Genomic DNA, 27,547 nt, shown 5'->3' on the forward strand with positions numbered 1-27,547 from the left:
GCTTAAGTACATTGCCGTTTTAATTAAATCAGCCTGCTGAGAGGTGAGATGGCAGCTACTGCTTAGAAGCTCCCTCCCTCCATTGTGTGTTCCCCCTGCTCTATGGAACATGAGGTAAGCAGGATGCAGGAGCATGGTGGAGGGGGAGACACCCTGACAGCCCCCCCTTTCTCTCCTCCCCCCACATATAGCAAGCTGGAGTCTCTGGGAGCAGCTCCAAGGCAGAGGGCAGGAGCAGCACATGGCAGTGGGGGGAGGGACAGCTGCGGCACAGGGAACTTAGGGGACAGTGGAGCTGATGGGGCTGCTGGTCCACCCTGGTTCCAAGCCCCCACCAGCTAGCTGCAACAGGCTGCTCTTCCTGCAAGCAGTGGACAAAACAGGTGGCTGCCAAACGGTGTTAGAAAGGAGCATTTCACAACTTCAAATGAGCATGTTCCCTAATTGATCAGCAACTTAACACTGAAACAACGTTAACCAGCACGACTTTAAGTGCGGTGTTCCTGTATCTCCCTTCAGGAAGAAAAGATGTCAGCTGCTTTTAAGAAACACACATTAGATTCTTGCCCAAGAACCCTCCTCATGACATTGACAGTCTCTCCAGTTCTCAGCTTATTGCTATCACCTTCGCCAGTTATTACCCATTTGTGGTGGTGAAGTATTATTGAGAAGGTTGTGGGAAAGCAGTGCAGGTAACATCTGCAGTTCTGGGGGCTCCTCAGACAGAGACAGTTTAATTTTTGGTTTGGGTGCCAGTTGTACAAATTAATGATCCTGGCAATGGCTGAAGCTCAGGTAGTTACAGGGATTCGTTTAGATTTGTCAAGTTGCTTTCATTACCATTGGCCATGAAGAGTTGTTGACTGACTTTAAGCCCTGGCCATGATATACAGAGTCTCTTTCTTTCTGAGAGATCCCAGCGAGTAGTAGTATTGGGCAAGGGCTTGTCAGCCTTGGGTGGGGATCGACAGGGTTTTCTTCTTTCTTTCCTTTTTGTCAACATGCATATGAGCCTTTTAGGGTAGTTAGTGAGGTGGTATCGGCAGCAGTTTCTTTGGATGACACCCAGCTTTATATGGCCAGATCTTCATCTCTTTTGACCCAGCTAGACTGGCTGAGCGTTCAGTACAGGTTAGGTGTTGAGGACGGTTACCTGGCTGAGATCAGTCCAGATAAGACTGAACTGAGGTTTGCTGTTCATAAACTAGTAACTATGCCAGGGTTTATATCAACTCCCCTCGGTGTGGGAATGTTCCTGCAGTTTGTATGTAGGCTCACAGCCTGGGTGGAGGGAAGGGGGCTTCTTGGAGCCCCTTGCCAGCAGATATCCAGGTAGCAGCAGTTGCCAAAAATGCTTTTCATTTCATGTGTTGCAGAAGGCAGCAGCATTTTCCTTCTGGTACAGAACTTGCCAGTTATCCCTGCCTTTGTCACCATGAGGTTGGATTACTGCAGTGTGTGGTACATAGGCCCATAATTTAAGCCTATTCAGAAATTGCAGCTAGTATAGAAGGTGACTGCGGCTTATTAAGTATTCTGGACTGATCACATTACACCTGTGCTAAATAATCTGCACTGGACACCAGTTGATTTCCAGGTGATGTAGTATAATGTGCTGGTTTTAACCACATAAAGCTCTGAAAGGTTTGGGCCCTGCCTACCTTTGAGATTGCTACTTCCCTGACCTGGTTTCATGGCAGAGCACTAGGGTTGGTAGAGTGCCCTACCCAGGGCATACTCCATGAAGGGTCCTCAGTGCAGAAGCTCACTTTTTCCTCTTGGTCCTCCAGAACCAGTTTTGATTACTTTCAGGGACATAGTTCCCCGATCCTTGGATTTGGCCATAGTTCCCTGATCCTTGGATTTGGCCAAGCTGCACTCAGCATGGATCCATCCACAAGTCAGAGTAGCTTCAGGCCTGTTCTGGTTTGCACTGGCTGACAAAGACCACAGGGGCTTCATCCATGTTTCCTCTTGCCCTGATTTCCTCTCCCTGTACACTGGGGATTGTGTGACACCAAGCAAAGCCTCATTTTGGCTAGTTAAGCCAGCTTTATAGCCCATTTGTAGTGCCAGAAAGGCACAAAGAGGCTGCAAAGGCAGTGAAGATCTAGACACGAGTATGAGTTAAGGATGGGGTATTTTGTCACATTGATGTGTCTACACTGGCACTTTACAGCACTGCAACTTTCGCACTCAGGGGTGTGAAAAAACACCCCCCTCAGCGCTGCAAGATACAGCGCTGTAAAGCCTCAGTGTAATCAGTGCTGCAGCGCTGGGAGCGCGGCTCCCAGCGCTGCAAGCTACACCCGTAAGGGATGTGGTTTACGTGCAGCGCTGGGAGAGCTCTCTCCCAGCGCTGGCACTCCGACCACACTCACACTTCAAAGCGCTGCCGCTGCAGCGCTTTGAAATGTCAAGTGTAGCCATACCGTCAGTTACAGCCTAAGAGGAGGATCATTCTCCACTCTCTATGTGGGGTATTAAGCACACACATTTCTGGTCACCAGATGCACGTTTACATATTAATCTTACTTTAACAAGTTTATGTGTTACTGTAAATAAGTTCCATGATGGAGTGATGCAGAGCAACATTTATCTGAGCTGCAAGGGAATCAATATATAATTTTCCTCTTGTGAATAATGGATATTGCCCTTTAGTGTTAGCATGAAACTGGTCTGTCAGTAAATGAGGCAGGGAGAACTACAGACTTGCTTACCTAATAGCTAAAGTATTTGGTGTCTGCCATGAATTTGAACTAGTGCTCTGTGTTTCAAATTAAAGAAAACTTAACTTTAACCCTCAGAATGCTGGTATTTTCCAAACACTAGCCAAACTAATGCGGATAGACACTAAGGACTACGTTTTATTTTATTTTTTTAAAGGAAAGGTGCCAAGTCTTGTGTAACTATGTGTGTGCAATTAAACGCCTAGACATATACACAAACTTATCATAACTCTGCCTGTGAATTAGGTGCTTGTGCATGCAATATCTACTGAGGCTGGCTGGTCCCCTATTTGCATGCATGATTCAATGACTGTGCATGCAAATACAGTTCATGCTGTTGTGATGTTTTCTATACTGAGTGGCTTTGGCTGATCTGTATGTTGTGTCACTGGGTACAATAATTATTCTATAAGCCTTTACAATGACAGCTAACCCAGCATGATTTAGAAACATACTGGCAAGGGAGAAAATGTGAATGTGAGGTTAGAAAAATCTCTTAATTCATTCTGCAGCTGCAGTTAAGAAGAAAACAGGATGTGAGCATGCATGGCTAGAGAGGCACAGCAGTCATAAGCAGTAGCACAATTAGTGCCAAGAAAGACATAGGTCTGGCTTCACTAAAAAACTGTTTTCAGCCTTCGAACCCACTCGTAGTAGCTTCCATAGAATGTTTTTCAAATGGCGCAGCCTGGAGCAATGAGACTTTTTAAGCATTTAAATGGGGCAGTCAGCTTGAACACTTCATTTTATCACTGGGGAAGAGCTGACTACAATGTGACACTGTGTGACCCTTTGTAATTGATGAGGTGCTGAATTCATTCAATTAACAAACTTCATATTCACAAAGCGCACCCAGGGCTGTATTTTTTAAAAAGCAGCCTTGAGTTGATCAGGCTCACTTTTTAAACAGGAGTAGCTGGTAAAAGTTGCATACACAAAACCCATTTTATCCCTTGCATAGATGCCACTTACAGGTGCTGTCAGCTGCCAATATGTGGCCATTGTCAGACATGGAGCATGCAAATGTTTAGCGCACACTGAGGAAGCCAGCAGTGAGACCGTTTGAAAACCTGGGCCAAAATATCTTATTTTGCAGTTGTTGAGCAGGCAAAGCTCCTGCTGATGTTACTAGGACTTACGTATCCAGATGCTAGAAAACTGACTGCAAAAATCTATCATATGGGACATGAGCGAGGAGTAAAGGGAAGTAAATCTTAACCTAGGGAAGCAAGTGGCCACACAGAGTAAGTGGCTGCTGATACTCATCTTCCTTGCCAGCTTTACCCAAAGGGCAGTTATTGGACCTCTGGCCCCTGAGCCATCCATCAAGAGGACACACTTCACACTGCATTGAGCAGACCTCTGAATGTAACTATCCTTAGAGCTCTGAATTTTTTTATACCTCCTCAGAGTTTACCCACTCTACCAGGAATAGGAGAAAAGACACAGAAGCGGGGGCCTTTGTAGCATAGTAGAATGTGTCAAAAACTATTTCTTTCCTAGAACAGGTACTGATTGCTATTTCCAAGAGAAGGGGTGAGACATTTAGGCAGGCTGCAGCCTTTAGCCATAAAGCTTCTGTTTTAGATTCTCTGTAGTTCACGGAGCAGTGGTACATTAGAGATAGTGATAAGGCCTCAGGAGCAGGGGGTAGAGACTGAGGGCGATAAGAGGTGCAGGGGGCCATGAACAGCGATAGTTGGGTTGAGGAAACATGGGGAGGGCACTAGTTGGGGGGAAACATAGGGGGAGTCTGTGGGTTGGGGGCACTGAAGTTGGCAGGAGAGGTTGCTGAGGGATTGGGGAAGAGATGGATGTGACACTGATTTGAGGATGACAGGGGGTTTGCTGGGATTAGGGGCATGCAGGGTTGGCAGGTGCTGGTTGCTACTTAGTGTGAGAGAGCTTGATGGGCTCACTGGGTTGGGAGAGCTGGACTCAACGTGAGTGGGGTTGTTAGAATGTCAAAAAGGGTTTTGGTGGTAACAAAAGAGGTTGGGGGGATTCCTTGGGTGAGGCAATTGTGGCTGGCAGGAGGGGGTTGTTGGGTCAGTGTGGGACTGGGGGCAGATATATATGGATGGGGATTGGTGGAAACATCGGGTACCAGATGGTGATTAAGTGGTTGGTTATGACTGCTAAAGCCCTAAATGGCCCTGCTTGGCCCTGCCTTTGTGAGGGACCATCCTCCCCCAAGCCTTATTGCCACAACTACGGTTGGCTAATGTGCTCAAGCGGGAGCTCCCTCCTTATAGAAGAGAGGGGCTATCCCCAGGGCATCATTTCATGTGATGGCTCCAGGTCTGTTGACTGTAGTCCAAAACAGCCCAAATTGGGTGACCTTCCATTAATCTGATAGGATTTAGCGGAGGATAGTGAGTTGGGGAATGGGGGTGGAAAGAACATTTTGTTGTAGCTGGCTGCATTCTTTGTTCTTTGAGTGTTAGTTTTTTTTTTTAATGATGCTTGTTATAATATCAGAGAGGTAGCCGTGTTAGTCTGGATCTGTAAAAGCAGCAACAGGATTCTTTGCCACAGGATTCTTTGCTGCTTGTTATAATATTAACTAACTAGCTGGACACCTTGAGCTCTCAGCTAGGTCTTTTTTTAATTAAGATTTAACTGTAAATAAATGGAAGGATGCTTAGTTGTGAGGGAAATGAGGAGTGGTCTTGGGCTGGGGCACTTGGGGAAGGCAGTGGTCTGGCAGGCGATCAGAGTTGAAAGGAGGTGATTCTACTGATATGTGGCGAGGAAGGTGGCGGCATAAGTGAGCCTAGAGGAGCCAGCACTGAAGCAGGGAAGGAGCACAGCTAAGCTTGCCAGGTATCCAATTTTCAACTGGAACGCTTGGTTGAAAAGGGACTCTGGCAGCTCCGGTCAGCACTGCTGACCAGGCTGTTAAAAGTCCAGTTGGTGGGGCTGGCAAGTTACCTGTACCTGGGTCCGTGCAGCTCCCCAGAAGTGGCGACATGCCCCTCGGCTCCTAGGCAGAGGCGTGGCCAGAGGAACTCGGCGCGCTGTGTGATACCCCAAGCGCTGGCTCTGCAGCTCCCATTGGCCAGGAACCATGGTCAGTGGGAGCTGTGGGGGCAGCACCTGTGGCGGCACCTCCACCTAGGAGATGAGGAACATGTAGCTTCAGGGAAGCCCTTGCGGTAGATATCGCCCAGAGCCCACACCCTAAAACGCCACTGGTATCTCTGCCCCAGCCCTGAGCCCCTCATTTCTGGTCCCATCCTGGAACCCACACCCCCCAGCCCAGAGCCCATACCCCCTACCACACCCCACACCCCTGCCTCAGTCTAGAGCCACCTCCCACACTCCAAATCCCTCATCCCTAGCCTACCTGAGAGCCTGCACCCCAACGCTCTCCACCCCAGCACCCCTTCCCACTCCCTGGCCCCATCCCAGAGCCTGCACCACAGCCAGAGTCCTCACCCCCTCCCATACGCCAACCCCCTACCCCAGGCTGGTGAAAATGAGTGAGAGTGGGGAGAGTGCCTGACAGAGAGGGGCGGGAGGTGTGCGCAGGGGCAGGGCCTGGGCCTCAGAAAAGGGGTGGGGTTGGGGTGGCCAGGGTGTTTGGTTTTGTGCGATTAGAAAGTTGGTAACCCTAAGCATGGTAGGCGCCATGTAACTGGAGAACCAGGGAGACGTATGGCAGTATCCCTTGTGACCCAGCTCAGCAGCAACATCGCCTTCAGCATGGCCTGTGTCCTGCTGTTATAGTGCCTTGGTGGGAGGGGGCTAGTGGTCACATGACAGTCATGTGATGGCAGGACTATAACAGCTGCCTAGGGCTCAAATCATTATCATGTTGTCTTCTCACAGTGGTATAGGGGAGAGCCTAGGCATAGGGGGATGGCTAAGACAGTCAAGTGGCTGGGAAAGCAGCTCAAGGAAGGGGAGGTGGTTGAGCTACTGTGGATGGTAGATGTGGCTGTCTACCAAGAGGCTGTGGAAGAAGTGCAGGGATAAGGGACTATTTCTGAGCCCCAGACCCAAGAGGCAATGGGCCCTATGTGGAGGAGTTAAGTGTTGTGGTTTTTTGTGAAGATTAAAACCTGTGGGGAGCAGGACTGTTTGGCCTGAAATGGGAGCGGTGGTGCAAGCCTGAGGCATGGTCTGTTCCACTGCTCTTAAGGAGGCTCAGTCTGGAGCTTCCAGAAGGGGTTGGGAGAAGGATCCCTGGCTCCTTTGCTTCCCTGCAGCCAGGAGGAAAGACTTAGCCCAAGGAGGGACATGAACTAGTGTCAACAAACTAAGGAAAGTGACTCTGCACAGGAGAGTGAGGGACTGTTTGATTTTTATCTTGCCTGGGACGGGAAAGACTCATTGGTTTGGCCCTGGGGCTAAACTCCAAATCATCTGCCAACTTGGAAGAGATTGTCTTCAGTGAGGGGAAATGGAGGCATGGCTCTGAAACTTGATGCCAAGACTAGGTGAGTGACCTTATTACAATCTTATTGAACCTGAGAGAGAAGTCAGGGCTGATTCCAAGCCAATGCACTGGGAATAGGAAGAGTTTAATTTTCAATATATACCTTACTTAGAACCCTTTGCACATCTAAAATTTCACTGCGCAGACATCTGAAACGTATTTTTTAGGTTCTCAATCATGCTGACTTTATGACAGGAGTTTTATGTCTACAACAACAGACAACTGCAGGCTAAAGCAGAAGATACTTATCAAACACTGTTAAAAAACGGTCAGCTGTAAATGCTATGGTAGATTGTTGTGTTCCACAATGCAACAGGCCCTCACCTGGGATTCCCTAGTTCTAAGGAGGCAACTCCTGCCCTGCCATGAAGAAAGGAGGTTCTTTGGCAATAGATGCTCAGCTACTAGAGTGAGGGGAACATAAGTAGGTAAGAGTCCTGACCCAGCCCCGTCTTAGGAGAGTCCCTATCTGCAATGCTTCCCTTGGCCCTAATCATCTTCTGCTGTGCTCACAACATGCCCCACTATCTGCTTATTAACCTGCTCAAAGACTGGCACCAGTGTGTGAGGAGCAGATGATATAAGCAGCTGAGGCCAGGGCAGAACTGGGACTAAAAAGGGGACAGTGTGCCCAGAAACTGAGGGGAAGCGGGCACACTCCCTGCTATCTTTTCTGGTGCGGTTGCAAGTGTCTCTTCACTGATCTTGGTGGTGGGGGATAGGGGGGCTAGTGAAGTTGGAGGGGGCTAACAATGTATTTAGCATACAAATAGTAAATATACAGGCTAAGATTTGCAAAAAAGGTGTCTCAAGTTAGGCTCCTAAGTCTATATTTAGTTTCCAAACCAGGAGTTGCTGGGTGATTAATATATTAATCCTGATGATTCTCAGGTTTAAAGTAGCCACAGGTTTTCCTTTCTCTCATGGAGATGATTCAAATGCATCTTAATAAAAACAAAGCACAGGGAAGAAAAGACTGGACAAGCCCTGGCTGTTTTGGATTTATTTTTTTCAAATTTGCTCCAGTGTCAAAGCTCTATACAAATGACAAGCTGCTTTTTGCTTCACTGTGTTTCCGCCTTTGCCATGAGCCCCGTCGCCTCGCCCTCCTCACACAATCCTTCTCCTTCTACCTCCTGTAAGGAGAGTTCATTCTAGGCAGGATTATAATTTTTAAACTGCACATGTAATCCAGGAAACAGGCAAAATGGATGGAAACGATCAGTTAGTTTAATTTGCATACAGCAAATGTTACACTTACAGCAAGGTTGCATTGCAGTATTAATAATGACATGTGCTTAAGTTTGTTACCGGAAGAATATGTAGCATAACTGCAGTCTCTGAGTTGCAATATTAAACAGATGCTTTAGCGAATTCCCTAGCTGCTTGCTCCTGCTTTGCCTTCTCTCTCATCTCTTTTTCTCTCTCCACCAGAAGCGCTTGCTCCTGTTCCCATTCTTTTAGCTTCTGCTCATATTTTGCAATGTCTTCCACTTCACATGCTGGCAGCTTTTCCTTGACAAGTTGGGTGGTCAGGATCAACAGGCTTTCAGATTCAACCTTGCCAAGTGAATGCAGTTTAGAATACAGATCCTGTCATAAAAAAAGGTTTGTTTGTTTTTGTTGGTGTTTGTTTTTAAATCCAGTCAGTCCCAAAGTGTCCACATTATTTCCCGGCCTGAAAAAAATGGCTGTTTTTATTTAACTGTTGACTGCCATTCCTAGGGGATAATTTAACTTATACATTTATCTTGGCAAAGTGATTCCATTATAGTAACTGTCCATTTTTGCCATTTGTCCCAAACACACACAGTCTAAATTAGTTTTCATTTGGCAATAACCAAGCTGAAACAATCAATTTTTAATTCGGTTAAGTGCTGGAGTTGACTGAACTTGCAAAACTAAAGAATAACACCATAAATAAAACTCTTAAGTATCAAATGATAGATGACCAGCCAACTAGATGATCAGCCAAGGCTGATGTAAGGCTTTGCCTTGGATTGCCTCTGTTAGAATCCCTTTCAACAGATGCAAATCATTTAAATAGTCTCTTCGTAATGGCATAGTCTCTTCGTAATGGCTTACTAAATAGCCTCCATGAGTCCTTGCAGCCATTGTGAACTACCAAATTCCATTAGATGTTTTCCAGCTAATGTGATCTGAAGCTCAGCTATGCTTATACAGACTTTGTAATAGTTCTTGCTTTAGCGCCGTTTATTCAGAGATGGACTCTACGCTCGGTTACACCAGTGTAGTGAACAGCAGAACTTGGTTAGGAAGCCATGCAGTATTTTTTTTCTGAGCTTTGTTATATATCGACTGTGCAGTATGTCTTGTGGAGTATGTTGATGAAGCACACAAATATTAATTTGCGTAAGTGCTTCAAGACTTAGATCATTCAACAGGGCCATTTGTGGCTTTCTGGAAGCTTAAGGTATAGTATGATATTGCATCATTAAGGCAGTAAAATGCCATTGTCAGTGCAACCTTCCAGAGAACAGGAGGAGGAGTTCTTCCTGGAGGAGGAAGCTGACATGGCATCAAGCAGCTTAAAAAGCAGATGTTTACCCTTTGCTCACTCTTCTGAAAGGATCTCATTTTCCTCACACTGTGGTGGTTTAAATAAAATTCTAATATCTATTTCATAGAGTTGACCTCTATTAGGAGATGCATGAAATAGTGTCTCCTCTTCAGAGTATGCAGCTATGTTTCTACCATAGCCCCCGCACAAAGGCTGAATAAGGGCTTTGCAGTGTCTCTGTGTAATTCACCCCCAAACAAGAAGGCAGATATGGGGCACCTAGACAGCTGGGCTAGGGCTCCTGTTGCAAGCTGAAGCCCATGCCCCAACCCATTCTGTGTTCTATACAGTTCACAGACCCACTGACCACATTCTTCCTTCTCCTCTTTCTGCTCAAAATCTTTCCCCCCCTCAGCTCAGGGAGAGTTGCCATGGAGCTCAGCTCTGCAGTGCCCAGAAGACTGCAATGTTCCTTTAACAGCCTCTGCACTTCTTAGACTGCCTGACCTTGATGGATGCTGGGGGCGGGGGAACAGCTGAGAAGCGGATTCTGTAAAACTCTGAAAGATCAACAATTGCTTTGAAGTCACCAGACCATGCAAATATGTGCTCATATCTGGACATGCAGCTCTTTTATTTTGTTTGAAATATTGTTAGTAAACATACTGGCATGTCATTGAGAAATGTGCCAAGTTAGTACTTATCTGGTTGTGGGGATGGCATTCCTCATAGCTACTTACACGCTGTCAAATTAGTCTTTTTTTGTTTAAATATAACTGCTAAAAATCACTCCAAAACTTTTTTCCTACTGCATACGAGGAGGAGGGGAGTGCAGAGAGATGAGGAGAGGGACTTCCGCATGCCAAGACATTAAACAAAAAGAAATGCAAAAGAATGAGGAACTAGATGATCTTCCGTCACCTATAACAACTGAACTCTTTGACTGTCCGGAAATACACTAATACGTAAATGAAACTCATTTAGAAAAATAACAGGCTGTAGATGCCAGAAGCCATTTGTAAATAGCTAACTCATTGATTTTTTTTTTTTAAAGCAATTCCTCTGGGCTCCACATGCAGACAGTCCAAAAAGGAACACTGCTTTTAGACAGAATGGTTTGTGTATGGCTTGGTGCCTCACATGAGCTGTCTGTAGAGCCTTTATGTAATGACAGCCCTGCTCACTGATCATTTAAACAGCTGGGAAGAGTTACTGGAGGAAAGTTGTACTAAACTGTAGGCCTTGGTGTGGTATCTGAGGACAGGTAATTATTACAATGACAACATCAGATACAATCTAAATTATAACTCTAGGGGCCTGATCCTGGAAGGTGGTGAGTATCCTCTACTTCCAGTCTCTTTAGCAGAGATGGAAGGCACTCAGCACCTCTGAGGAGGCACTCTGCCGAACATCTTTCTTGTTAGCCAGTCTGCAAAGGATTATTCATGCTGTTTCCAAAAACAGCCTCTTTGAATACAAAGCACAGAAATGAATCCAAAAGCATGTGTGGAAAAGCCAGGCAGAGCAAGCCCAAGCATGAAACGAACAGTCCTAGTAATTTCTTGAAGTAAACATGGAATGAAAATGTAGCACAGAGACACCATTGTCATCAGCTACCCCTATACAAAGAGTATGAACAACAGAGCTAACCAATTTCAGCTGGAAAAACACAAGTCAATATCATCTGAGCAAAAGGAGAAACTCTGCTACCTGTGAGTAGTGTTAAGGCAGGGGTTTGCCCAGACATTGCCAGACCAAGGGCAACCTGACAGAAGCCTAAGTCTGCAATATATTTGCATATAATTTCATACAATTTAAATTAAAAAAAAAATCCAGACAGCCTTAATATGTGTATGTGAATCTTCCTTACGGACACCAGTCTAATAATTTATACTGTGCACATTAGTAGTAGTTTAAAGGCCAAAAAAAAGGGGGTGGGCCTGTAACTTCCTAGACTGAAGTTAGAAGCTATAACAGTCATATTTAATGATAACATACCTAATTGGCAACAAATCCTGGACAATGTCAGACCAACGGCATTTGTTTTAACAAGCAAGAGCCCACACATATGGTTAAATAATGGATCTGTAATGACACACCATTTTAGCTAACAGGATTTTGATTTATCAGTCTAACGTTATGAAAAGAGACGATAAAATCCCAGCAGACAGACAAAATAGACAAGTGGCCTTGAGCATTTGTTTCTTTGAAGGCAATTTCCTGTGTGAGGCAGTAAAAATGTACTTCAGTGTCAGTTTTTAAAATGCCAGCTAGCGTTACTGATGCAGGTGGGGGTATCAGTCCATCAGCATAAAAGGAAAAGATATTTATTTGCTGCTGTACATAGTAGAAACCTATTATAGCTTGGTTAAAACTGTAAAAAAGAATCTTACTTTAAATTGGGTAAGGTACTCAGGCAGTTTAGACTGCTCAGTTTCTTCAGATTCCATTTGCTTTGGCTTGTGTTCTGATACCTTGACTTCTTCTGATGGTTCTGGATCAGTTTTTACCTCAGGGACACACTGCAAAATCGTCGCCAGAACATCAATCTGAACAAGAAATCAGAATTATTACCATGTCCTTTGCGAACACAATCCAACATCATTTTATGAGATGGCTGTACTGTAAGTTGAATAAAAAACAATTCCACAAGGAACATGATTCACTGTTTCAAGAATTAATGCTGTCTAATATGTTTGGGAGTGTTAAGGTTTGGAATTTTCGTAAGTGTTGAAACTCTGTTCCCATTCAAGTCAATGGTAAAACTACCACTGACTTTTTTAGGAGCAGAGTTAGACCAAGCATTGGCCTTTCTGAAAAATCCCACCTGGCCACTACTCTACTCTAATTTCTGGCTATAAATATTTCATGGTGAAAATAGTACAGACACAATATACCACAGCATTTATATACTGGGAGCGATTTTGAAATGCTTCTGTAATATAATCTTCATAGGACATCTCAATTCTTTTTTGGCTAAAGTGCACTGGGAACTCATGATCCGTTTAACTGGCAGAAAAAAACATCTTTAGTTCAGCAATTCAATAATTTAATAGGAAGAACAGAAATAAAACACATTAGCATATAGCATCCATAGTACAGACTTGGTTTTAATCTATGCAAGATCCTGGTTCTCTTTGTATTGCTTTCAGCTAGATGTACTTTGGCTCTCTGAGCGAACTGCCCTGTTTGATAATCTAATTGCAGCGGAACCAAAAGCAATGCATTTGGTTAATGAACTAACTCTATAAACAATTTTTGTATGTATGATCAATGCAAAGGATGGTGCTGCTATCTTGATGCTGCTGTGGTATTTGGGGAAAATTCCAGTTTCTTGTAACAAGTTAAAATTCTGTCTAGTCTGAATTTTTTCAGGTTCAACTGTTACAAATGAAAAGTGCCGTTATCCTACTGTGAATTTTAATTCTGCATGCATGCCACTAGGATGAAGTGGATCTATAAATAACCACTGAACATTCTAAGCCTCTGATACTTTCCATAAAGCAAAAGTGATCTTGATGCCTGCAGTCTGTTTATTTTTAAAGATCATTTTCCTACTGTCTGCATTTGTATAACACTTAATGAACCAACATCAGGCTAATTTGAAATAGAACATTTCTCAATTGCTGTTTCTTGATACTGTAATCTAATGGGACCATAAACCAGCTTGAAACTACCAACAATGAAACAACAAGATGAGATAAGTGGCAAGAACAAAAATGCATGCTTAGAAATGTGTACTCTCATTTGTGGAATTCCTCAGAGTATCCAGAGATTTGTTAAGAGCATGTGTATTTTTTTTGTGCACAGCAGCAAATAATAGTTACAGTATTTATAATGATAACAAAAAGGACACTGAGTTCTTGGAAGAATAAACTCAGCAGAGAAACAGAGGCCAACTAGACAGAGATTAATGGAAGCTTTAAACCTTAGTAGGAAATTAAATATCTTTCTAAACAACTCCAGAGTTTGTAAAAGCAGACAACAATATAGAACCAGTCACTTATAACTTATTTATCAAGTCATACTATTGAGACTGTTATCTAAAGAGAAACTTCAAAATAACTAAATATCTCCAACCAGAAATACACTGCACACACTAAAAATGCCTGGGACTAGGTTGTGGAATGGATTAGTGGATCTCTCAAACAAACAACTGTACTGACTGGGGGTCACAGAAGTGTGGGTGAATTTAGTGGTTTTGATACATCCCCTATTTATTCACATCCCCAAACCACCCCACAATTAATATAATTCTGCATGTCTGACAGTCTTACTCAAGGGAGCCCCAAGGCACCGTGGGAAAGGAGGTTTTACAGCACTTGATCCAGCTTCCAGTGGACCCGCTTGAAGATTTTCTGCTGATTTCAACAGCAGCAGGACTAGCCCCACTGTCTCATCTGGTCAATGCTATTAGAGTCTCTCTTTTATGAACACTACATTCACTCAGAGATAATGATTAAAAATATCTAAAAGGAGCTAGCTCTTAAAATGAGCCTTTAAATGGAGCTGGCCAGATCCTCTGCTGGAGTAAGTCAGCATAGCTCAGCTGAGTTTGAATATGGCCCAAGATTTTGATGTATAGTGTCATGTTATGATAAGAAGTCACTGGTAACTGAGAGCAGAATTACTCTTCGGCAGAAATGAAGTTTCTTGGTGCTGACTACATATACCTCATGGGTTCTACTAGTTCAGCCTTTGAGGATACTAGTCATGAGTCTACAGATGAGTGTCTCTGATTATGGCTGTGGTTAACAATCAGCACCAACTTTAATTTCTGTTGCAGTCTGACCGAAAAAAGTGCAATTTAGACATGATAAAACTCTTCAGAGTAGAAGTTTCAAAAGTACCTAAGGGTATGTCTACCCTGCAATGTAAGCCCAGGGTTAACAGACTCTTGGTTTGTTAACATAGGGCGTGAGCAGCTATACTCATATGTAATCCCAGGTTAGGAATTGCTGAACCCTGGGTCCAGCAATATCTACATTATTCGGGCCTGAGTTCAGCCTCCCAAAATGAAGCTGTTCTAGCCCTTTGGTCATAATGCAGTATGGGAAAATGTGACTGTCCACCAAGATTGACTGTCCAGAGGACACACAGCTGGCTAGTGGGATTGTGGAACACTTTTGGTGAACTCCCTCAACACGAATCCAGTGGCGCTTCATCTACACTGCAAAGCATTAGAGCTTGAACTCTGGATCCCAGCTTGACTCAGGCTCATGTAATCTTGGGACCCTGGGTTAGTGTAATTTGTGTGTAGATGGAAGGAGGGTTAGGCTTGAGCCTGAGTTTGAACTCTGGGCCTACGGTGCAGTGTAGACATATCCTAAGTCACTTAAGTGCGCTTGAAAATTTTAGTAACCACCCTGATGGTTCATTCACTAAAATCTGCACGAAGAGGGCTCTATTAGATCAGGCCATGATTGTTATTTCATATGCAAATAAAAGAAATACAAATTTAGAAAGGACTGGATCAAATCTGAAGTTCTATAAACAGACAAAAGCAGATTTCAGGGTTGTGGCATCAAGGGCCACATTGTCATTGCCCAGAGCAGGGGCTTATTTACTCTGTGATTATAAATCTAAACAAACAAACTGCCAGGACCTACAAGGCTTCATCCTTAAGGCTTGAAAATCAAAACCAAATGCACGCAATGCAATAACTGATGCTTTGTGGGGTTTGTTGTTTGTTTTTTGTTTATATTCCTCAATGACTCAGATCAGTGGTGTCCAAACTGTGACCAAAGGGCCATCTATGGCCCTTGGGGCTCTGAGTTGTGTCTCTAAATGGTATTTCACATTTCAGAAGAAAATGAGTATTTGATTGGGAATTGGAAATGTGTCCCTCGAGCTGCACCCTGCAATTTCCAAAAATAGCCTCAAACAGAGTCCCACCTCCTCACTGCTTCCTCTACAGCCCCAGAAGCTGCTCTGCGGTGAGCCTGTGGGGTCCTTTGAGAAGCTGCTCAGCAACTCTCCACCTGGCCACCTGCTACATGGCAGGGAGAGGTAAAGAGGTGTTCTGGTTGTCATCTCCTGTTCCCATCAGGCTGTGAGAGAGCTGGGGAGAGCAAGACAGGAGCTTGGCTGGCTCTGCCTGTGCCTAGAGAAACTCCTAGCAAAGGGACGTTTCCCTCCCCCAGACAGCCATCCAGCTGCCAATGGTCCCCTTGAGTCCATTGGGAATAGACTGAATGCAGCATACTCCAACCCATTCCCCCTTCCAGTCCCCTGATCTGTGGGCTGTTGGAAGAGAGATATAAGAGTAGGCTCTGCTGGCTTTGTGCCCATTGTTGTCTCTCTCACACCAGAGGAATCCTCAGCAGATGGCTTGGGACCAGAGCACAGAATTTGTCCCTAAGTACTGACTGTGGCCCCATGACCTTGTAATATGTCTGGCTCTCAGGCTGGAAAGGCTGTGCACCACTGAACAGACATTGCTTGCTGTCAAGGATCCATCAGAAACCTGCGGTGAGTCAGCTTTGTCCCCACTTTGCAGTTACCAAGACAGGGAGTCCATGGGCTGCGTGTGACCCTCAAGGCTATATACTGTGCACAACTATGCCAGGCTACTCTCTCTTTTACACTTACAGCTTCTTTGCAGAGCTTTATATCCCCTGGGAGAGAGGCCACATTGTCCATCACTTGCAAAGCTCTGTTCAAGTATCCCGGTGTCCATATCAGTGGCATTTGATGGTACACAGCTCGCAGTCCTTTGTGCAACTCCACTTTTCCTGTTGTACAATAATATCTAAGAGTTAATACTTTACTGTTTGAGCCCTGAGACAAGGAATGACAAAGGGCTGCACTAAAAAAGTGAAAGCAACTCTTGTGGTGTCTAAGGAAACTTGCTCCAGAGCCTTACAAACATTTACTAATTTGGCCTTATCACACCCTAGTGAGCTAGGTAAGGATTAACATCTGTCTTGCAGAAAGAGAATCTAAGGCCTTGGCTACACTCACACTTTACAGCGCTGCAACTGGGGTGTGAAAAACACCCCCCTGAGCGCTGCAAGATACAGCGCTGTAAAGCGTCAGTGTAATCAGGGCAGCAGTGCTGGGAGCGCGGCTCCCAGCGCTGCACGCTACACCCATAAGGGATGTGGTTTACATGCAGCGCTGGGAGAGCTCTCTCCCAGCGCTGCCGCTCTGACTACACTCACACTTCAAAGCGCTGCCGGGGCAGCGCTTTGAAATTCCAAATGTAGCCATACCCTAAGACAGCTGTTAGGCCAAACTTTTCAGCAGAGGCCTCATGTTGGGTGCCCAACTTGACACACTAAGCCTCATTTCTGGGACTGTTGAGCACCACAACTCCCAGTGACTTTCACTGATGTTGTAGGTGCTCTTCACCTCTAGAAATCTGGCCCATTTACCAAGAGTTAACACATCATAAAACATGAAACACCTATTCTACATAGAGAGAAATTAAAATCAACATTCCACAGTGTGGTAATATGTTGGTAAATGCTGACTTACAATGGTAACCAGTCTAAGCTCTTGACTGTCACCATGGTAACTAATGGTGTATTTTTGTTATACCCTTTTGATCCAGCTTTACCTCGCTTACTGCAGTTCATATGACCTTTAATTGTACAACTTAGTTAGAATGATGGCTCTGACAATGCAAGCTATTAAAACACAGATTTTTCTTACATGGAGGATGATGATTTAGAAAAAGCACAGTAACAAATGCAAAGACAAAGCTTATTGGACTATGGCTAAATTTAAATTGCTAAAGTGCTCCAGGTCAGTCTATGCCTAGAGACATCTTTCACTCTTGCAGAGGTCTGTTCTGTTAGTGTTGGCAAGATTGTAGAATATGTGACATTGCAGTAAATAGCTTTTGATCCACTGAATGTCAATGTCATGGGATGAGGACTATTGCTCACAGACAAAGTAAAGTACATTTTCTAAATAGAACCGCTTCCCAGCCAATCTATATGGTGTAACAAATCTGAATGCCAACCAAACAGCAAAAATCTACCTGTAACAATATCTCAAAGGGATGGTAAACTAACAGCCCCATGGAAAACTTGATTTCCAATTTACTTACAACTTTTATCTGCCTTTTGATTGTGTGCAATTTTTTCTTACAATCAGGTTAAATCAGAATCGATATCCTTATTCTGCCACTACACATTTTACTTTGAAGTTACATTTTCAAAACATATTTAGTTTTTATTACCTTTGATAGATTTCTAAAATAAACTGATACAGTGATGGAGCAATCATGTAAAGCTTGCTGCTAAAATAGGTGTTTATCCAGAGGTAAATGGCAGTTTTGCAGTGGAAAGGTGTCATAAACAGATAGCTAAGGGTTAATGTCTCTTTCACCTGGAAAGAAGTAATCTGAACCACCTGACCAGAGGACCAATCAGGAAACAAGACTTTTTCAAATCTGGGTGGAGGGAACTTTGTGTGGGAGTCCTTTGTTCTGGGGTCTTCTGCTTGTATGCTCTCTCGGCTCTGAGGAGTGATTTCTATTTCCTGCTTTCTAATCTTCTGTTTCCAAGTAGTGAGTAGAAAGATCAGATAGTGATTTATATATTTTCTTTTGTATTTACATAGGTATAGTTGCTGGAGTGCTTTGAATTGTATTCTTTTTGAATAAGGCTGTTTATTCAATATTCTTTTAAGCAAATGACCCTGTATGTGTCACCTTAATACAGAGAGACCATTTTTATGTATTTTTCTTTCTTTTTATATAAAGCTTTCTTTTTAAGACCTGTTGGAGTTTTTCTTTAGTGGGGAATTCCAGGGAATTGAGTCTGTACTCATCAGGGAATTGGTGGGAGGAAGAAGTCAGGGGGAAATCTGTGTGTGTGAAATTTACTAGCCTGACTTTGCATTCCCTCTGGGTGAGGGGGGAAGAGAGATTAACTCTCGGTAATTCTGTTTTCCAGGACTTGGAACGGGGAGGGTGGAGTCCCTCTGTTTAGATTCACGGAGTTTGCTTCTGTGTATCTCTCCAGGAACACCTGGAGGGGGGAAGGGAAAAGGTTTATTTCCCTTTGTTGTGAGACTCAAGGGATTTGGGTCTTGGGGTCCCCAGGGAAGGTTTTTGGGGGGACCAGAGTGCCCCAAAACACTCTAATTTTTTGGGTGGTGGCAGCTTTACCAGGTCCAAGCTGGTAACTAAGCTTGGAGGTTTTCATGCTAACCCCCATATTTTGGACGCTAAGGTCCAAATCTGGGACTAGGGTTATGATAAAAGGAAAGAAAATCACTATGCATTTTATAGTCTCCTGTGAAACGCAGGAATTATGAAAGTTAAAAGAAATACAGAGGTGAAATTTCAAGAGAATTCAGATTGATCACTATTTATTTAAATAACGTTACCTAGCACACCACACCTGGTGCTACTTACACACATCCAGCATACTCGGTATGCTGCGGAAAATGCACTTCCAATATCGGCAATCTCACTTTGGAAACACTAATGTTCCAATGAAACGCTAACATTTAAAAGAATACCTCTACTTATTCCACTGTAGCAGGGCAACCTGAAGGGGAAGCCCACAGGAAAGGGAAGGTGTGAAACTGATGGCAATTTTAGGCACAATTTTCGAAGTTAAATCTGTTACTCCATTCTTAGTTCACATCATGGTGACCTCCCCACCCTGACTAATGCAAGCTAAAGATGGACTGAAAATCACTCAAGATCTGGTTTGTATTTGTATCAAAACTTTCACTTTATTTAAGCCTAATTCTATTGTCTACGAATGATGATGACATTTTAATATAGCAAAGGAATAATTTAATGGGATGATTTTTAATGAAATCAATAAGTACAGTGGAGGAAAAAACATTGGTATGTAAGGAACTTAAAAACTTACCAAGGAATGTATAGCCATACAGCTGGGAGCTAAAACCCACAGTGTTTGTCTGTTTTAGGCCTGTAAGCAAAAGAGAGGCTCCAAGATTTCTCTCCTCTTCCCACTGTAAATAATTCAAACCAAATAAGTCTTGCTTGTATGAAACATTAACTTACAATGGCAACAATCAAACATAGCATGTTCTTGCCTTATATCGTACAACATGGGGAGGGAAAAAATCCTTAAATTCTGGAAATCACTCCCTACCAAAAACTCTAAGTTACAGTCTTAGCTTGCATTTAAGAGGATTTGTATCTTCTTGGAACAGAGTATTAAAACAAATTCAGTAGCCTAGATCCTTAATTGGTATAATTAAGCATAACTCCATTGAAATCAACAGAGCTACCTTCATTTACTAGTTGAAGATCTGAACCTGTGTTCTGAAATTCATAATATTCAGGGCAATGTTATTGAAAACAAAATTACACTGATCTGTGCATGGGAGCAGTCACCTCCACCCCACAAAAAAGGGGGTGGGGGCAGGCATGGGATCAGAAATTAAAATGTATGAGTCTTGCAACCACAGCGAAGAGAATGCCAACAGGGTAGAAAATCACTGGGCAGAGAAAATGCCGCATCAACAATTGTGAAAGGAATATTAGGGCAAAACCAAACAAAATACACCAACACACTTGTCTAGTTAGCAAATGTCCTAGGACTCATTGGAGACATGGCTCTGCTATTAGGAAGAGCTTCCCTAAAGATCCAGACCACCTATGAGGCTGGGAGACTGGGGCCAAATTAGTAAGTATATTAAAACCACACGAGTAGTTTGACCTTGGGAAACATACAGTATTCTCCTTCAGCAGAACAAAAACAAAGAAGCAGACTTAAAGAGTTGAGAAAGAGGATGAACAGTTGTCAGCCACAGACTGCTTTCAATTTGCTTCAGTTGTCTCTAAAAAAAAGTTAATTGTAAGTGGATGCTTACAATATTTACAAGAGGAAGGAACACAAGCATTTGAAGTACTTGGGGGAGAGGAAGGTGATAGGGAACAGTCAACATGGATTCACCAAGATCAAGTCATGCCTGACCAACCTGATTGCCTTCTATGATGAGATAACTGGTTCTGTGAATAAGGGTAAGGTGGTGGATGTGATATATCTTGACTTTAGCAAAGCTTTTGATATGGTCTCTCACAGTATTCTTGCCAGCAAGTTAAAGTAGTATGGATTGGATGAATGGACTATAAGGTGGATAGAAAGTCGGCTAGATTGTAGGGCTTAACGGGTAGTCATCAATGGCTCGATGTCAAATTGGCAGCCAGTATCAGACAGAGTGCCCCAGGGGTTGGTCCTGGAGCTGGTTTTGTTCAACATCTTTATTAATGATGATGGGATGAATTGCATCCTCAGCAAGTTTGCAGATTACACTAAACTGGGGGGAGAGGTAGATAAGCTGGAGGGTAGCGATAGGGTCCAGAGTGACCTAGACAAATTGGAGGATTGGGCCAAAAGAAATCTGATGAGGTTCAACAAGGACAAGTGCAGAGTCCTGCACTTAGGAAGGAAGAATCCCATGCACTGCTACAGGCTGGGGATCAACTGGCTAAGCAGCAGTTCTGCAGAAAAGGACCTGGGGATTACAGTGGATGAGAAGCTGAATATGAGTCAGCAGTGTGCCCTTGTTGCCAAGAAGACCAATGGCATATTGGGCTGTATTAGTAGGAGTGCTGCCAGCAGATTGAGGGAAGTGATTATTCCCTTCTATTCAGCACTGGTGAGACCACACCTGGAGTATTGTGTCCTGTCTTGGTCCTCCCACTACAGAAGGGATGTGGACAAATTGGAGAGAGTCCAGCGGAGGGCAATGAAAATGATTAGGGGGCATGGGCATTTATGAGGAGTGACTTACAAGGAGCGGCTGAGGGAACTGGGGTTATTTAATCTGCAGAAGAGAAGAGCGGGGGGGATTTGATAGAATCCTTCAACTACCTGAAGGGGGGTTCCAAAGAGGATGGAGCTAGGCTATTCTCATTGGTGGCAGATGACAGAACAAGGAGCAATGGTCTCAAGTTGCAGTAGGGGAGGTCTAGGTTGGATATTAGGAAACACTATTTCACTTGGAGGGTGGTGAAGCACTGGAATGGGTTGCTGAGGGAGGTGGTGGAATCTCCATCAGTAGAGGTTTTTACGGCCCGGTTTGATAAAGCCCTGGCTGGGATGACTTAGTTGGTGCTGGTCCTGCTTTAGCAGGGCATTGGACTAGATGACCTCTTGAGGTCTCTTCCAATCCTAATATTCTATGAATCTATGATTCTAAGCTACAACAGAAAAAGAACAGGTTCAAGAATATTTAGATAAGTTAGATGTATTCAAGTCAGCAGGGTCTGATTAAATTTATCCGTGCATGGGTAAGGAACTAGCTGATGCAATCTTGGCACCATTAGCAATGATCTTTGAGAACTCATGGAGGATTGGTGAGGTCACAGAAGACTGGAAAAAGGCAAACACAGTACCTATCTTTAAAAAGGACCCAAAAAATTATAGACCACTCAGCCTAACTTTGATCCTGGAACAAATTATTAAACAATCAATTTGTAGGGACCTAGAGTATCATAGGGTGATCAGCAATAACTAACACGTATTTGTCAAGAACAAGTCAAACCAAACCAACCTACTTTCCTTCTTTGACAGGGTTACTGGCTTAGTGGATGGGAGTGAAGCAGTAGATGTGATATCTTGATTTTAGTGAAAGTTTTGATAGTTCCGCATGACATTCTCACAAGCAAACTAGGTAAATATGATCTAGATGAAATTATTACAAACTGGTTACACAACTGATTAAAAATTAGTTATCAATGGTTTGCTGTTGAACTGAGAGGGCATATTTTATGGGGCCCAGCGGGGTCTGTCCTGGGAACAGTACTATTCAATTTTTTCATTAATGCTTGGATGAAGGAGAGGAGAGTATGCCAATAAAATTTGTGGATGACACCAATCTGAGGGAGGTTCCAAGTACATTGGAGTATAAGATTAGAATGCAAAATGATCCTGATAAATTAGAGATTTGATCTGAAATCAACAAGAGGAAATTCAATAAAGATGAGTGCAAAGTACTTCACTTAGGAAGGAAAAATCAAATGCACAAATACAAAATGGGGAATAAATGGGTAGACAGTAATCCTACAGAATAGGGTCTAGGGAGTTACAGTGGCTCACAAATGGAATGTGAGTCAACAATCTGATGCAGCTGCAAAAAAGTCTAATACAATACTCCCATTACTCAGAATTACGTCTAAGGCAAAGGAGGTAATTGTCTTACTCTACTCAGCACTGGTGGGGCCTCAGCTGAACTACTATGTCCAGTTTTGGGCAACTCACTTTAGGAAAAATGTGGACAAACTAGAGAGAGTCCAGAGGAAAGCAACAAAAAATGATAGAAGGTTTAGAAAACTTGACCTTGAGGAAAGGCTAGGCATATTTAGTATTGATAAAAGAAGATTGAAGGGGCAGGGACAGGACCTGATAACCATCTTCAAATATGATAAAGGCTGTTATAAAAAGGACAGTGATCGACTGTTCTTCATATTCACTGATGGTAAGTCAAGAAGTAATTGGCTTAACCTGCTGCAAAGGAGTTTTAAGTTAGATATTAGGAAAATCTTTCTAACAATAAGGACGGTTCAGTAATGAAATGAGCTTCCAAGGGAGGCTGTAGAACCATCACTGAAGGTTTTTAAGTACAGGTTAGACAAACATCTGTCAGGGACAGTATAGGCATACTTGGTCCTGCCTCCATGCATGAGGGGTTGGATTAAATGCCCTCTTCAGGTCCCTTCCAACCCTACATTTTTATTATCTCTATGAACACAAAAGAGAATGAAAGTAAAAGACAGTGAATTGAAGGTGCCCTAAACTCTTCAATAACTCTGTTTTATTGCATTGCACTCCAGTATCTTGGTGTGTCCCCCCAAACCTTGAAAAAATATTAAACAAATTAATATCCTTGTGAGGAGGAAAAAATTGAGCCAAGAGACTCCTGAAGTACATGGGCTTTCAATAGCAGAGGGATTCAGCATCCTGAATTAATAAGTCATCTAGGAGCACATTTTCAAGACATGGCATTTGGGTGTGAATATTCTACCACCTAACGGTGTCTGAATATGCATATCAAACACACAATGGATTCTGTCATGTTGACTAGCATTTGTGGTCATGGTAACAGTGCAAGCGATGTATGTAGGTGATTTGCATATACCCAAATAGAGCATAGGATTTTTGTTCGCCTAGATTCATGATCATGCAATCAGGAAAGACAACTCAAATGACTGACTTTTGTGGATGAGAGGGAAGAAAGGAGAATATGGCAATTAAACAGTTATCAGCAATGAAAAAAATATGAATGACTAGCCAATTGATGAAAACCTTATGACATCTGTGGTTTGTTTTAATATGTTTGTTTCAAGTAACAAAAATGGGGTCTTTAAGCACTCTTCGTATAGAAGAAGTGCTCCGCCCAGGAGCTGAGCAAGGGGGATGTCGCTGCTTCCGGAAAGACCCCCAGATAAGCACTGCCTAGAGCCCACCCCACCCCATCCCATGCCATGCCCCAACCATCTGCCCCCTCCCATACCCAAAATTTGCTGCTCGGAGGGTGTGGGCGGCACGGTGGCCCGAGACTGCCCCAGCAGCGGTTGGTGCGATGAGCACAGGGGCTTCCTGAGCTGCCCCTGAGCCAGGCGCACCCGCTGCTGCAGAAGTCACGGAGGTCACAGAAAGTCATGGAATCTGGGACTTCCATGACAAACTCGCAGCCTTAGTGATAAGAGACGAACCTAATTAAAAAAACCTGAGTATTGTCTACTGAATCCAATATTTCCAGAACCCAACAGGTAACAGAAATCCTAGTGAAAAAACTTCACAGCACTAGACCCTTACTGACATCATTGCCACTGAATAACATCCCTAACTGTGAGTAATACTTACATTCTCTTTCTGTGGTGCTTCCCATACTGCATTGTTTAGTTAATAAATAGTAAATGTATCTTTTTACAGATTTTCCTTATTTGCACTTATAAAACTTTTCAAATGGATTGGAGAGCCCAGTACTAGTCAATCCTGCAGACAGAAAGAAAGATGCCTGATCTGCACCATAAACTCTGGTTCATCTTCATTTAATCTCCTAAACATCTAGAAATACCCAGCCTCCTTTTGAGAGACAGAGGTAACTAAAAGGGACAGAGATTTTGCTTTTCCTATGCTGTTAAAATCAGCTGAAATGTTAGCACTAGATCACTTAATTTTCTAAGTTAACTTGGATGGGCTTTACTTAGCTTAGTGCCCCCTGGGGATGCAGTAACCCTTTGAACCAGAGGCACTGTAAATAGTTTTATTGTGCAGAGAGCTTACTGTAAATTCTGATTTGGTTGCCAGGTATTGGTATAAGACATGGAGGGAGAGAAGCTGTATTGAGAATTCATCAAAGCTTTCCTGCAGCATGATCTCAGTAACTACTGACACAGCATCTAGGGAGGAAAATAAAATAACAATTTTCAGGTTGAAAACACTGGCAAAACTCAGTGACTTCAATGGATGCATAATCAGAATGATAAGAGAAAAAACGAGCCTCCTTATGCCTAGTACTAGAGAACTACTATATACCATTCAAGCTAGTCTGAGCCCTGGTATACACTACAATCTGATGTTGGTATAACTACATCGCCCTAAGCGCTGCAGTTATAGAACCTAACCCCTGGTGTAGACAACTACTGTCTCTCGGGGAGGTGGGGAACCTGCACATACCTACCAGCAAACTGTGACTTCGTGATTAAGCTGTTTGCAATAATTCTGCTATTAAATGAATATTCCCGTCTCAGATATCTAATTAATACTCCCTACTTTCACCCCACCACATAATATACAATATGCTTGATTTCAGAAACATGGGGAAAGGTAGTTTAGATTGAAGAGGAATTAAAGATGGTAGAAAGCTAATGACTCCTAAGTGTTATGCAAAGACACCAAAGGAAACAGAGGAACCAAGTGTAATCATGTGGAAAAGTCGATTGGGGGCAGGGAAGAAGATGTTTTAAACTCCAGAGGGAAAAAAAGGGCTTTAAGAAAAACAATTTTGGATTTAACTCACTATAAGATTTTTAAAAATCCAATGTACCATTGTTATGAAAAGCATAAAATTGATGACATAACTGATATTTGGTTTCTTACCTTCATAATTTTCATTCTTTATAAAATAATCCAATAATATATTGAAGGTAAAGTTATCTGGAAAAATTCCATATTGTACCTAAAAAGGGGAGAGAAAAAAACACATTGAAAAATGAGTGTTCCATGTTTTGAATTGTGATTTTAATAAGTGCTAGAGCAGGGGTAGGCGGCACACGAGCTGATTTTCAATGGCACTCACACTGCCTAGGTCCTGGCCACCAGTCCAGGGGGCTCTGCATTTTAATTTAATTTTAAATGAAGCTTCTTAAACATTTTAAAAACCTTATTTACTTTACATACAACAATAGTTTAGTTATACATTATAGCCTTATAGAAACAGACCTTCTAAAAACATTAAAATGTATTACTGGCATGTGAAACCTTTAAATTAGAGTGAATAAATGAAGACTCGGCACATCACTTCTGAAAGGTTGCCGACCCCTGTGCTAGAGTGATTAGAACATCGGAGAGACATCTTATATAATGTGGTGTTTACTTGTTTAAATTTAAACAACAAAGAACTGACATCCATGGCCCAAGTCTGCAAGCACTTATGCACCTGCATAACATTAAAGCATGTGTGTAAGTGTTCGGAATCGGAGCTCATGTGCTTATCCCCCTTGTAACTAGGCTTCTGTGACATGTCTGTTCCTCCACCCATTGGTGGTTTTCTGTCCTCTTTAGATTTCTTCAGGACTGGGAAGGAATTGTCTTCCCACATGTCTGTATAGTGGCCAGCACTTTTTGGACATTACCACTGTGCATGTGGGGGGTTGTGGGAAAAGACATCAAGTAGGGAAGAATAAAAAAAAAAAGCTGGGAAGAGCTTATTTCAAGCTCTGTTCCACCTATATTTTTAAATTCAACAAAAGTATGTAATCCGGACTGCAGTCTATGAAGAGACATTGCTTATCATAGGAATTCAGAATAGGCTACACTTGTCTAATGCTGATCAAATAAAATCTTGCCTTTTCTCTGAAAAACCTGACCTTGTTTTTTAATGTGTACAAGGCTTTGTCCTGTGCACCATATTTGAAGCATTGTCTGATCCAGCTGTGGATGGTCCAGTCTCTCAGGTACCAGCAGTTTGGACTATGCCGAAACCTAAAGGACAAAACAGAAGAGTCTTAAGTTACAATTAATTTCTTCCCAGAAGTCTCACAGGTGCAAAGGGCATAATTTAAAACAATCAGCAGTATTTAAGAACACCACCATCACCTGACCCCACAAAAAAAGGTGTATCTTTTTGTAGCTGCAGCAGTATGAAAGCTCTGCCTAAACTTTGATGCCTTAGGCCCAACTTATTAATATTAGAATAGTAAATATATGCAAATCTTTTATAAATTTATCCTGCCTACCTTAGTTTTGATGAGCCAGGTACTATGGGACCTGTCCCCTGCCCCCAATGATTTTGTAGTATTAGCAAGCATTGTCTATGCTCATCAAAGAAAGGATCTAGCCAGCCCTTCCATTCTCCTAGAGGAATTTAACTTTATCATGTTATGAAGGGGACAGAAAGAAACTGAAAAGGATTACTTAATTTTAAAATGAGTTCATCTAGTTTGAGCTCTTGTATAACACACAGGACTTCCTCCAGATTTTTTAGAAAAACATAAAATTTGATTTTAAAATGGTCAGTGATGGAGAATCCACCACGACCCTTAGTAAGTTGTTCCAATGGTTAATTATTCTTACCATTAAAAATGTGTCTTATTTCCAGTCGGAAAATATTTTTGAGGTGCCTGGGCCTGATTCACATATCCCACTTCACATACCCTGAGTACCTCAGTTGCTTTCAGTAGCATTA

General features: G+C 42.9%; 1 protein-coding gene across 2 annotated transcripts in view; it reads right to left on the reverse strand.

Annotated features, from left to right (window-relative positions):
- Positions 1-8,381: 8,381 nt before the first annotated feature.
- Positions 8,382-27,547, reverse strand: part of MRPS27 (mitochondrial ribosomal protein S27) — a 68,113-nt gene continuing 48,947 nt past the window's right edge. For both annotated transcript variants that reach the window (XM_030567779.1, XM_030567780.1), the window contains 7 exons: positions 26,730-26,844; positions 25,741-25,819; positions 24,925-25,040; positions 19,534-19,636; positions 16,286-16,428; positions 12,088-12,243; positions 8,382-8,766 (listed from right to left, as the gene is read on the reverse strand). In XM_030567779.1, the coding sequence (XP_030423639.1) occupies positions 8,527-8,766; positions 12,088-12,243; positions 16,286-16,428; positions 19,534-19,636; positions 24,925-25,040; positions 25,741-25,819; positions 26,730-26,844 (952 nt within the window). In that variant the 3' untranslated portion in view covers positions 8,382-8,526. The remainder of the gene's footprint in view (positions 8,767-12,087; positions 12,244-16,285; positions 16,429-19,533; positions 19,637-24,924; positions 25,041-25,740; positions 25,820-26,729; positions 26,845-27,547) is intronic.

The sequence above is a fragment of the Gopherus evgoodei genome, chromosome 6 (assembly GCF_007399415.2).
Source record: "Gopherus evgoodei ecotype Sinaloan lineage chromosome 6, rGopEvg1_v1.p, whole genome shotgun sequence".
NCBI classification, from domain to species: domain Eukaryota; kingdom Metazoa; phylum Chordata; order Testudines; family Testudinidae; genus Gopherus; species Gopherus evgoodei.